At 42.7% G+C, this 10,987-nt stretch overlaps 1 protein-coding gene across 6 annotated transcripts in view; it reads left to right on the forward strand.

The window, feature by feature from the left end:
* LOC126990537 (TLC domain-containing protein 3A-like) overlaps nucleotides 1-10,597 on the forward strand; it is a 63,078-nt gene extending 52,481 nt beyond the window's left edge. For 5 of the 6 annotated variants that reach the window (XM_050849136.1, XM_050849133.1, XM_050849134.1 and 2 more), the window contains one exon: nucleotides 6,176-7,767. In XM_050849136.1, coding sequence (XP_050705093.1) covers nucleotides 6,176-6,437 — 262 coding nt within the window. In that variant the 3' untranslated portion in view covers nucleotides 6,438-7,767. Of the gene's footprint in view, nucleotides 1-6,175; nucleotides 7,768-8,937 lie in introns of those variants that run through there. The other variant, XM_050849132.1, reaches the window with a different exon arrangement.
* Nucleotides 10,598-10,987: the final 390 nt, after the last annotated feature.

The following is a 10,987-nucleotide window of genomic DNA, read 5'->3' on the forward strand; positions in this document are numbered from 1 at the left end:
TCTGGGTTAATAGAGTCACGGGGGCACCCGGATATGAGAAAACCTCGGATATGGTGTAGGTTAAGTCTACGGACCCGAAAACAACTTTTGATCATGGCCTGCCATAAAGGCACCGACAGAGTACTGCATAGGTGCTTCTGTCCATACTCATAATATAATGCGCCATGGCTTTGTAGCAGTCAGTCTGCACCAGGGAGTGAAATGCGCGTGATTGACGTGCTTCGGGCGCTGAGAAAAGGGTTCGAGCAGCGTCGTCACGGTTAGCACTTGCAGCAATTTCTCCCTGGCTTATCGCAGTCCTGCTGCACCTTGTGGGGATCTGTTACTTGGGATTCGGCAATTAGGCACGATAGCCTCAGCCGCTAACCCATTGCTGGGGTGCCTAGCCCCGGGTTCACAGGCAGCAGCTAATGTTCCCCTGCCTGGCCAATCACAGCAGCGGGGCCTGGACCCAACCCAGAAAAGCCCAGGTATTTGTGGCAGCTTAACCGCCCAAGTCTGCACCATCATATTTACCATGTAGGCTTTCTAGCAGACCCAGCACTGCCACAAGAAACTTTTTACGGGTCCAGTTTTACAAAACTGGAAGGCCGATGCTCTGTGCTGTTCTTAGGTGTGAGCCTGTGGCTTTATTGCTGCGTAGCTGCGTTAGCAACCTCGTAGCTATGAGCACCGTGGGCTTTACCATCTGGGTCAACCAGAAGGCATGCGGAGTAATACCCTAAGCGGTCTGGGCGGCAATGGGCATCAAGTGCTCAAAGCAGGCTTCTATACGGACGCCGGGCAGGCACCCAGGCGCTACCCTTTTAACCCAGCAATGAGCCAAGCCCATAGGCGCCGGGCACGCCAGATCGCCCAACTCTGGCGTGAGGGGAGTCTTAGGAGTCAATGATAGTCTGGCACATCCACTTGCGATTTGATCTGTTGCTGTTTAGGTACACTGTGTTTCCCTTTCTATCCAGATGGGGCGGGTACCACCTTCACAGTGCATTCAGTGGGACCACGGGAAGGCCAGCCACAAGAAGTAACCATGATTTACAGCCAGCACCTCCAGATCGGGCTGGCCCACGGGACTCCCGAACCACTGTGGGCCCCTTTACCCGCCTTACTGTAAGCATGGTAAAATCCTTCTTTCACATGTTGGACCGAGGGCAGTACTTATCCACATTTCTTATTCCGCCCTCACTCATGCAGGGGTGCTAGCAGACCCGCACGCCTTCTCCACGGGTACGAAGCCCTACTCACCTAGTCCAGTCTGGATTTAGGCAGCCATCAAGGCTTAAGCTAAGGTTTGCACTGTGTGTTTCATTTAAACAGTTCTTTGACACTCCCGCCATTTAAACCTGCACTACCTTGACTCTAGTCACTTTGATATGGTCTGCAACGCTCGGCAAGAACATTTACGTGCCAGTTGTACTGCAAAGCACACAGCTTTCCTGCAAACCTTCGCACCAAGACGTCAATAGCATTGCTACGTTGCTACGTGCAAGCTGGGGCACACCTTACGGGTGTGGTACGCCGCCCGGGCAGAGTTTAGAGGCATCGCGCGGGCAATTTGAATGACTTTTGGCAGTGCGCGACATTCTTTGGGGGGGGGGGGGATCAAATATTTTTTAAAACTCCCGGATACGAGCGAGGTCAGATATGGTGCACCCGGATAACTGAGGGTTTACTGTACTCATAATCATAATCAGTATAATAACAAAAATATCAATAAGAGTATATAATCCCTATAGTGCAGTGTGGTGCCTGATGTGAGGAGCCACATTCCTGACATGGCACACCCACGCAAACACGTCGATCACTGAAGGGTGCGGTGGGGCAGAAAATATGTTGTTTCCTCACCTCACTGTGATGAAACGATGACACCTAAGAAGCTAGTTGTCACTGATTACCGCAGAAGGATTCAAGTAAACAATGACATGTTTCATAGTTGTACTGCCTAATAATTTGACATGGAAAACACCTCAATTCAAGCAAAAACACCTAGACGATGTGCACGGCTGCTGTCAGACCCATCCATGCTGTAAGTGTAAAACCATTTGTGGTATTTCTTATCCACCACTGAGTTCTCCAAAGCTCTCTGGACATCTCTCAATTACCTTTCCAAATATTTGGTCAGAATCAGTGTCTCTGACCCAAATGTCATGATAGGGAGATCATACAGACTGAGGACATTACGATTAGAAAGAGACTCAATTTCACCATATTCGAAAGAAGTTTAGCTCAGTCTTCTGTCTATTTATATTTGTTTTATTTTGGACTTTGTTTTTATGATTTTTCTGAATTGAAGTAGCTGTGGGATTTCTAGACAACTATTTATAATAACCAGCCACTATACTCTCATGTAGTTAAACTAGTTAGTACACATAGTCCTCAAAAAAGTTGTGACATATGCGACTTACAATCGCTCTCACTTACGACAAGGCCAATGATATTAGTAATACATGGTTAAAAAATGAGTTGACATTTTAAATTTCCCACCACAGCAGTCTGTTAATATAGCACTTCTGCACCCCCACCCCCACCCTACTGCAGTCCTACTCTGCTGGTTTATAGGCCTACCGTCTGCAATAAGGTAGTCCTAGAGTTTCAACACATGCGAGTTATGACTAACATACTTGTAACAGGGCTAACATCTCTAATACCCCACAGCGGAAAAACCTCTTGCACTTATGAAGAGGCCAATGGGCAGGTACGGTTCACTTTTTAGTCACGTAATGCTCTGCGCACCAAACCCGACAGTCAATCAGCCAAATGCAACAAAATGGTTACCAACAATGTCCCCTCGACAGCTCATATAGGCCACCATTTAGCAGAAACTGCAATCTTTGTTGAACAAAACATTTTATTATTTTTTTTTTTTTTACAACAAAGGAGGCAGCTCAAGGGTACAAAAAAAGAAAACAATAATAAAAAAAAGCCCGCTACTCGCTGCTCCCAAAAAAGAATTAAAAGAGGTGGCCGAAAGAAAGATCAATTTCGGGGGGAGAGGTGTCCTGATACCTTCCTCTTGAAAGAGTTCAAGTTGTAGGCAGGAGGAAATACAGATGAAGGAAGGTTGTTCCAGAGTTTACCAACGTGAAGGATGAAAGAGTGAAGATGCTGGTTAACTCGTGCAGAAGGGGTTTGGACAGTGTAGGGATGAGCATGAGTAGAAAGTCGTGTGCAGCGGGGCCGCGGGAGGGGGGGAGGCATGCAGTTAGTAAGTTCAGAAGAGCAGTCAGCGTGGAAATATCGATAGAAGATAGAAAGAGAAGCAACATCGCGGTGGAATTTAAGAGGTAGAAGGCTATCAGTATGAGGAGGAGAGCTGATGAGACGAAGAGCCTTAGACTCCACTCTGTCCAGAAGAGCTGTGTGAGTGGAGCCCCCCCACACGTGAGATTCATACTCCATACGAGGGCGGACAAGGCCCCTGTATATGGACAGCAACTGCGGGGGGGAGAAGAACTGGCGGAAACGATTCAGAACGCCCAACCTCGAGGAAGCTGATTTAGCAAGAGAGGAGATATAAAGTTTCCAGTTGAGATTTTGAGTTCAGGATAGACCAAGGATGTTTAGTGTTGAAGGTGACAGCTGAGTGTTGTCGAAGAATAGGGGATATATGTTTGGAAGATTGTGTCGAGTTGATAGGTGGAGAAATTGAGTTTTTGAGGCATTGAAGGACACAAGGTTCCTTCTGGCCCAATCGGAAATGATAGCAAGGTCTGAGGTTAAGTGTTCTGCAGCCTCCAGTCTGGAGTCGTGTACTTCCTGTGTTGATGGCCTTCTATTGAAAGAGGTTGAATAATGCAGAGTGGAGTTGTCGGCGTATAAGTGGACAGGACAGTTTGTTATGGAAAGAAGATCATTGATGAATAACAGGAAGAGAGTGGGTGATAGGACAGAGCCCTGCGGAACGCCACTGTTGATAGGTTTAGGGGAAGAGCAGTGATCGTCTACCGCCGCAGAGATGGAACGGCCGGAAAGGAAACTGGAGATAAAGGAACAGAGAGAGGGATAGAATCCGAAAGAGGGCAGTTTAGAAAGCAAAGACTGGTGCCAGACTCTATCGAAGGCTTTCGATATGTCTAGTGCAACAGAGAAAGTTTCACCGAAACGGCTAAGAGGGGATGACCAAGAGTCAGTTAAGAGAGCAAGAAGATCGCCAGTAGAACGCCCCTTGCGGAATCCATACTGGCGATCAGATAGAAGGTTAGAAGTGGAAAGGTGCTTTTGAATCTTCTGGTTAAGGATTGATTCAAAAGCTTTAGATAGACAGGAAAGTAAAGCTATAGGGCGGTCGTTTGAGGGATTGGAACGGTCACCCTTCTTAGGCGCAGGCTGTACAAAGGCATACTTCCAGCAGGAAGGAAAGAAAGATGTTGATAGGCAGAGAGGAAAGAGTTTGACCAGGCAGGGTGTCAGCACAGAAGCACAGTTTTTAAGGACAATAGGAGGCACTCCATCAGGTCCATAAGCCTTCTAAGAGTTGAGGCCAGAGAGGGCATAGAAAACATCATTTGGAAGAATCTTAATAACAGGCATAAAGGAGTCAGAGGGGGGATGAGTAGGAGGAATACGCCCAGAATCGTCCAGGGTGGAGTTCTTACAGAAAATTTGAGCGAAGAGTTCAGCTTTAAAGACACATGGGACGGCAGTGCTGCCGTCGGGGTTAAGGAGTGGAGGGAAAGAGGAAGAAGTGAAATTGGAGGAGATATTTTTGGCTAGCTGCCAGAAGTCACGGGAAGAATTAGAAGAAGCAAGGTGTTGACATTTTCTATTAATAAAAAAAGTTTTGGTAAGTCGGAGAATAGATTTGGCACGATTCCGGGAGAAGGTAAGAAGGCGCAGCAGTGGTGACACCGGCCACACCCTGTCCTGTCCTGCCCTGAATTTCTTTCTCGCATCATACCTGCATTTTGGCTCTTTTTTTTTCTTCCTTTGAGGTTTGTCTTTGTCCAGGTCCCCTCCGTGCTCCTTCCAGCACTTGTAGAGGCCTTTGATGCCATACCACACTCAATAGATGGCAGTGAGGTACATTGACAAGAGTGAGAGGTTGCATGCAACAAGTTGTCATGTGCAGCAAACTCACTCAGGACTGTTTCATCAGCTGACTTGACACCACTCCTATCCCTTGGGCCATCATGGTTGACACAATCAAATGCCCTAGACAAATCTAACTGCCCCAGTCTGGCACCAGGTCCATTATCCAGGGCATTCTAATGTTTATGATCATTGATCAGAAATGATCAGTGTTACTCAGGTTTTCCTTACATACAATATGTGAAGCCAGAACTTTGCATTAGCCAAGAATGGGTGGACAAATGATTTTCAAAGACCTTTGATAAAACTGGAATACGGTAATTGATATGGGTCAAAAGTCAGACACATGATGATTCTTTAGGTACAGGCGTGATCATCATCATCTCATCGACGTCTGCTCCTAGGAGCTCCCGCCAGGGGATGGCCACAGCAAAAGAGTTTCCATCTTTCTCTATCCAGACACTCCCTCCTTGCCTGCTCAGAGTTTCTCAAGGATCTTTCCCCCCTCTCCCTAACGTACTCCTGCACCCTATCCCTCCATTTCACTGGAGGTCGTCCTCTAACATTCCCTCCCTCTATCTCACTCACATACACCCTCCTGGTCATCTTACTCTCCTCCATTTGCTCCATGTGATCAAACCACTTTAAAGTCTGTTGCTTCACTTCTTCTACCACTCCACACCTCTTCCCTTAACCAGCTGTGATGTTAGCCACAATAATGTATTTCATAGTCTTTGTTTTATAAATAGACTTTGTTGCTGTATTTACCATAAGCTTTTAAAAGTTGTGATGTCATTGCATATTACCAACTAGTCATTGGTTCATTGTGATCCCCATAGCTAGGAAAATGCTCAGCCTTTATCCATGACATCATAAATATGCCCACTGTTTAAGTATTTCCCTGAAGATTTCTTCTTTTGTGATGAGATCATTGCTCTGAATATATCATAACAACAGCAAGTTTTGAATTATTTGGTAATTGTTAAAATGAAGGTATTTTAAAACTTTTTATTAGTCACACAAATATTTTTGGCTTCAGTTTTTCTTTTCTTTTAAATTATACTATTACTTTAGTAACATTATCTCACTTTTTCTGATATAAAGAATTTTTTTTTCTATAAAGTAACAAACAATTTCCTTTCCTCAGATGGTACAGTGTGAATGGGCTCCTCATGATCACCAGTTTTGCGCTGTGCCGAGTGGCTGTCTTCCCCTACATGTACTTTGCCTATGGCACCCAGTATGACCTCAGTATTCTTCAAGTAGTGAGGAAAATTCCAGTACATTGCAACCTTGGCTCACTAATGGTGCTGCTGCCACAGGTGCATTGGCTAAGATTAATGTTGTTAGGTGCATTCAAAGTGTCCCGAGGCACTCCCATCACTGAGGCAGATGAGAAGATTGACTGAATTTAAGTAAGTAAGTAAGTAAGTAATGTTTATTGCCATAATATACACACATTGATATATACATATAAATATAATTATAATTCTGGCAACGAATCTAGCCTGTCAAGCCGAAGCTTCCCGACAGACTGTATATTTATTTCACTGCACTATTAATATATTTCTAAAGGTTGCAGATAGCTCCCAACCATAAAGCTAAATACAAATATACAATAAATAACAACATTAACTATAATACCAGATGAAGTTATAATAGTTATATCTAAAATGTTAACTACAATAACAACTACAACAGCATCAACAATAATAATAATAATAACAATAATAATAATAATAATAATAACAATAATAATAATAATAATAATAATAACAATAATAAAAATAATATGGACAATAGTACTATGCAATTCACTGATTAGATTTAATAATGTAAATTTGTGTTCATGTTTCAGGAATAAATTATAATTTTAACCGTGATTGTTTTGGATTGCAAATAAGTGTGTTTTTACTGACTTTTTAAATAGAGAGAAATTATTACTATTAAGGAGATTTTTTATTTCTACTGGCAAAGAATTCCAAACTTGAGGTCCTGAGCATAAAATACTATTTCTGAAAAGAACTGTCCTGAACTGTGGAGAGAATTCAGGTAGGCAGCGGGTGAGTGGTCAGCGTGCGGGTGCGGCCCTGGAAGACCTGGGTTCAAGTCTCATCTCCTGCTACAAGCTAACAATTTTCAATCATTGCCATGGCTGAAAACAATCAAGATGCTGTCCTGATGACCACCCATTAACCCAGACGGCCATGAAAAGCCTACCAGAGCTATACGGTGCAGTTTAAGAAGCCTTGATTCACTTTTTTGTCTTATATGTGAATGTGCCAACTACTTATCTACTAATCCATTTATTGTATTTGTGTACTTTGAGTGTGTTAATATTTACCCAGATATTGTATGCAGGATGAGTTAGTCCCATCTTGTCCTACCTCCATACCTTGGTTTATCCAGCTGAGCTTTATACAGTAACAGTCCTATAATCATAACACGGGTAACCCCAAAATCCCAATACAGGTAATTCTCGATATACGCGATTATTGCGTCCTTGAAGAGGTCGCGTAAATCAAAAAAAATGTAAATCAAACAAGAGGTAGGTTTCTGTCGAAAAATAAATACCGCATTTCTCGGCGTATAGCGGCACCTTTTTCACATAAAAAATGCTTGAAAGTTTAGCCCTGCGCGTTATACGCCGAATGTACAAATTTTTTATGATTCTTTTTCTTCTTTGGGGTGTTTTTAAGGATCTGTTTTTCGTCTTATCCAATAACAACGGCAAACTTACCTTTATTATTGTTTATAATCCTTCATAGTCTGTAGCTGTCTTATAATATGTTACCATAGAATACAGGGCGATCAAATAACTACTATACAAAAATTAAATCGGTGGAGGATCGCCCATGCCTTGCTGTTATCCCGTTTTTCCGTCGGGCGCCATTTGTATGATCTTGATCTTGATGTCACAGGTGGCTTAAGATTGTATGACTAAGGAGCAGTACAAGCTACATAAAAAATCATATTGGAAAAAAATATCCATGTGTTCATTATTAATTGTTAATATTAGTGAGAATAATGGGGTAAATATGACAGCAGAAACTGTACATCATGAGTCTTGTACGAGGAGTTATTTCACGCAATACCAGCCAGGCCGCCATTTGCATTGTTTACAAACTACACAGCCACACCCATACAACAAACAGCTGCATGCCGCGTGTCACCAGAACCGTGTGAATTGTGTCTTGCCTAGTTGTCTGTCATAACCTACGAGTGATGGTGGGAATAATATGCTTATTCACTTCATTCAGTGGAGAGAGAGAGAGAGAATATCCATATCACCGAGATATCCACTCAGGCACTCAGTCTCAGCCTCACTCGTGTGAGGAAGAAATGAGGGACACCATGAGCGGCTGGCTAGTATTGGTACCGGTACCGAGCAGCCTGGTCCGGTACCGTACCGTATAGCTGGTACCGTTAGTACCGGTACCTGCCCACCCCTATTGCTGAGTAGCGTGGCAGCGTGGGTAGTGTATTGTTGTTCAAGTGGCGCGCGGGAAGAACTGAGCTCAGCTGTGTGGCCGCGGCGCCGTGTGAGTCCAGTTGCGTGAGACATCTGGTGGCCACTCCATAAAATATCGCGTATAAGTGAAAAAAACATGTAAATTAAACATTTATTTGGATTTTGGACCCCGCGTTATTTAAAAAACGCGTAAACCAAACTCGCGTAAATCGAGAGTTACCTGTAGTCCGAATGCTCTGAAGTGGTTGACAAATATTCCAGAACTGAAAAACAAAGACAAATGAGGTGCCACATGCTCCAAGTGGTGCCAGGCAGCGGGGACAAGAAACAGGAGACTCAGAAGAGATTTAGATTTTGTCTAGACATTGACAGAGAAATAGTCACCTTATTTTAGGATTTTATTTATTTATTTATTTTATTTTATTTGTTTTTTACAGCAAGGGAGACAGCTCAAGGGCACAAAACAATAAAGCAACAATATAACCCTCCAGGCGCTGCTCCAACAACAGCAACTGAAACAAAAGGCCAAAAGAGAGGTCAATTTCAGAAGAGGAGTCTTGGCACTCCTCTCTTGAAAGATGTCAAGCCATAGGTAGAAGGAAATACAGACAAAGGAAGGCTGTTCCAGAGTTTACCAGCAAGAGGTATAAAAGAATGAAGGTGCTGGTTAACTCTTGCATAAGGGATCTGGACAGTATATGAGTAAGTAAGAATAGAAAGTCAAGTGCAGTGCCCTGGACTGCAGGAATGGGGGAGGCATGTAGTCAGCAAGTTCAGAAGAGCAGTCGGTGTGAAAATATCAAGATATTTTGCGACGGAATTTGAGAGGTAGAAGACAGTCAGTAAGAGGAGAGGAGTTAATGAGACGAAGAGCCTAAGACTCTACTTTGTCCAAAAGAGCTGTGTGTGTGGAGCCCCCCCACACGTGAGATGCATACTCCATATAAGGACTGACAAGGCTATTGTATATGGACAGCATCTGTGCTGAAGAGAAAAACTGGCGGAGACGATACAGAATGCCCAACCTTGAGGAAGCTGATTTAGTGAGAGAAGAGATGTGGTTTCCATTTTTTTTATTTTGAGTTAAGGATAGGCCGAGGATGTTTAGTGTAGGAAAAGATGACAGCTGAGTGTTGTTGAAGAATAGGGGATAGGTGTTTGGAAGATTATGTCGAGTTGATAGGTGGAGAAATTGAGTTTTTGAGGCATTGAAGGACACAAGGTTTCTTTTACCCCAATCGGAAATAATAGCAAGGTCTTAGGTTAAGCGCTCTGCAGCCTCCAGTCTTGAGTCATGTAATTCCTGTTCGGATGGTCTCCTATTGAAAGAAGTTGAATAATGCAGAGTGGAGCTTTTTGGGGGTTTTTCAAGGTTGAGTCATATACCCCCCCCAAAAAAAGAAACTGCACCAGTTGGCTTCATATAACTCGTACATCGAGAAAAGACCTTACCTTTTTCATGTATGGCATTTATTTTACTTAAAAAATGTGTGAAATTTTGAAAAAAGTCCAAAATTGTTACAAAACTGGCAAAAAAAAAGAAGATAAAATGAATCTTTTCTAAAATGCAAAATACTTCATTCACTTCATTGTTTCGGGAACTTAGACTATAGAAAAGGCTTGTAAATTAGTGTTGCTGCCATATTGTGACACTTTACTCAGTGTAAAACCTTTTTTCTATTGATATAAAGTAGGCATCATTTTTGTAAAATTTCCTTGGAGGAAAGTTGGAAAAGGGTCATTCCACCGTTACGGTCGTTTCATTCGGAAGTAACTTATTGGTGCACTCTTACCTGTATCTCTAGAAGTTATGCGGTTAGCTTGATATGATTTTTACCAAGATAGTACTAATGGCTAAAGAGGTTAATGAGACTATCCGGAACATTCTGTGTTTATTGTTGTTCTTGTTATTTATTGTTGAAGAGGACGTTACGGTCGTTTCACAAATGCAACCCGCAGTTTGACTTAGTGTTGTACATATGCAAAACTCTGTGAGAATACAAAGAAATTTCCAAATATTTTATATGCATGTTATAGATGAAGCTTTAAGTTATGCAAATATGTATAGGTTTTGTCAATTACCATTTCAGTTTTTCATACAAAAATAAAGAACGCCGTTCTGATTAAGCTTCAAAATTTTGTTACTTAAGTTTCACTGCAATTTCCTTAAGAAATAAAGCAAAATAATGGCAATAATTAAGTACCAGGACATTATGCTTTTTGGACCACTAATATATATATATATCTCCATCCTAGGAGATTTCTAATGTTCACCACCAGTTTTAGCTTTCATCTCACTGACCATCCCAGAACAAGCCACAACTTTGGTTATCTCAACGACTCCAGAGCAGTTGGTCCAGCACCACACGTATTCCTGACCGTCTTGGAAGTCTGATCGGCCCCAACATTCTGAACCTCTTCCTCACCTTAAACCCTTCTGCTTATTCCTCTTGTCAAAACTATTTCTCTCCGTTGGGCTCCTCGATC

Source organism: Eriocheir sinensis, unplaced genomic scaffold (genome assembly GCF_024679095.1).
Source record: "Eriocheir sinensis breed Jianghai 21 unplaced genomic scaffold, ASM2467909v1 Scaffold172, whole genome shotgun sequence".
Taxonomy (NCBI): Eukaryota; Metazoa; Arthropoda; class Malacostraca; order Decapoda; family Varunidae; genus Eriocheir; species Eriocheir sinensis.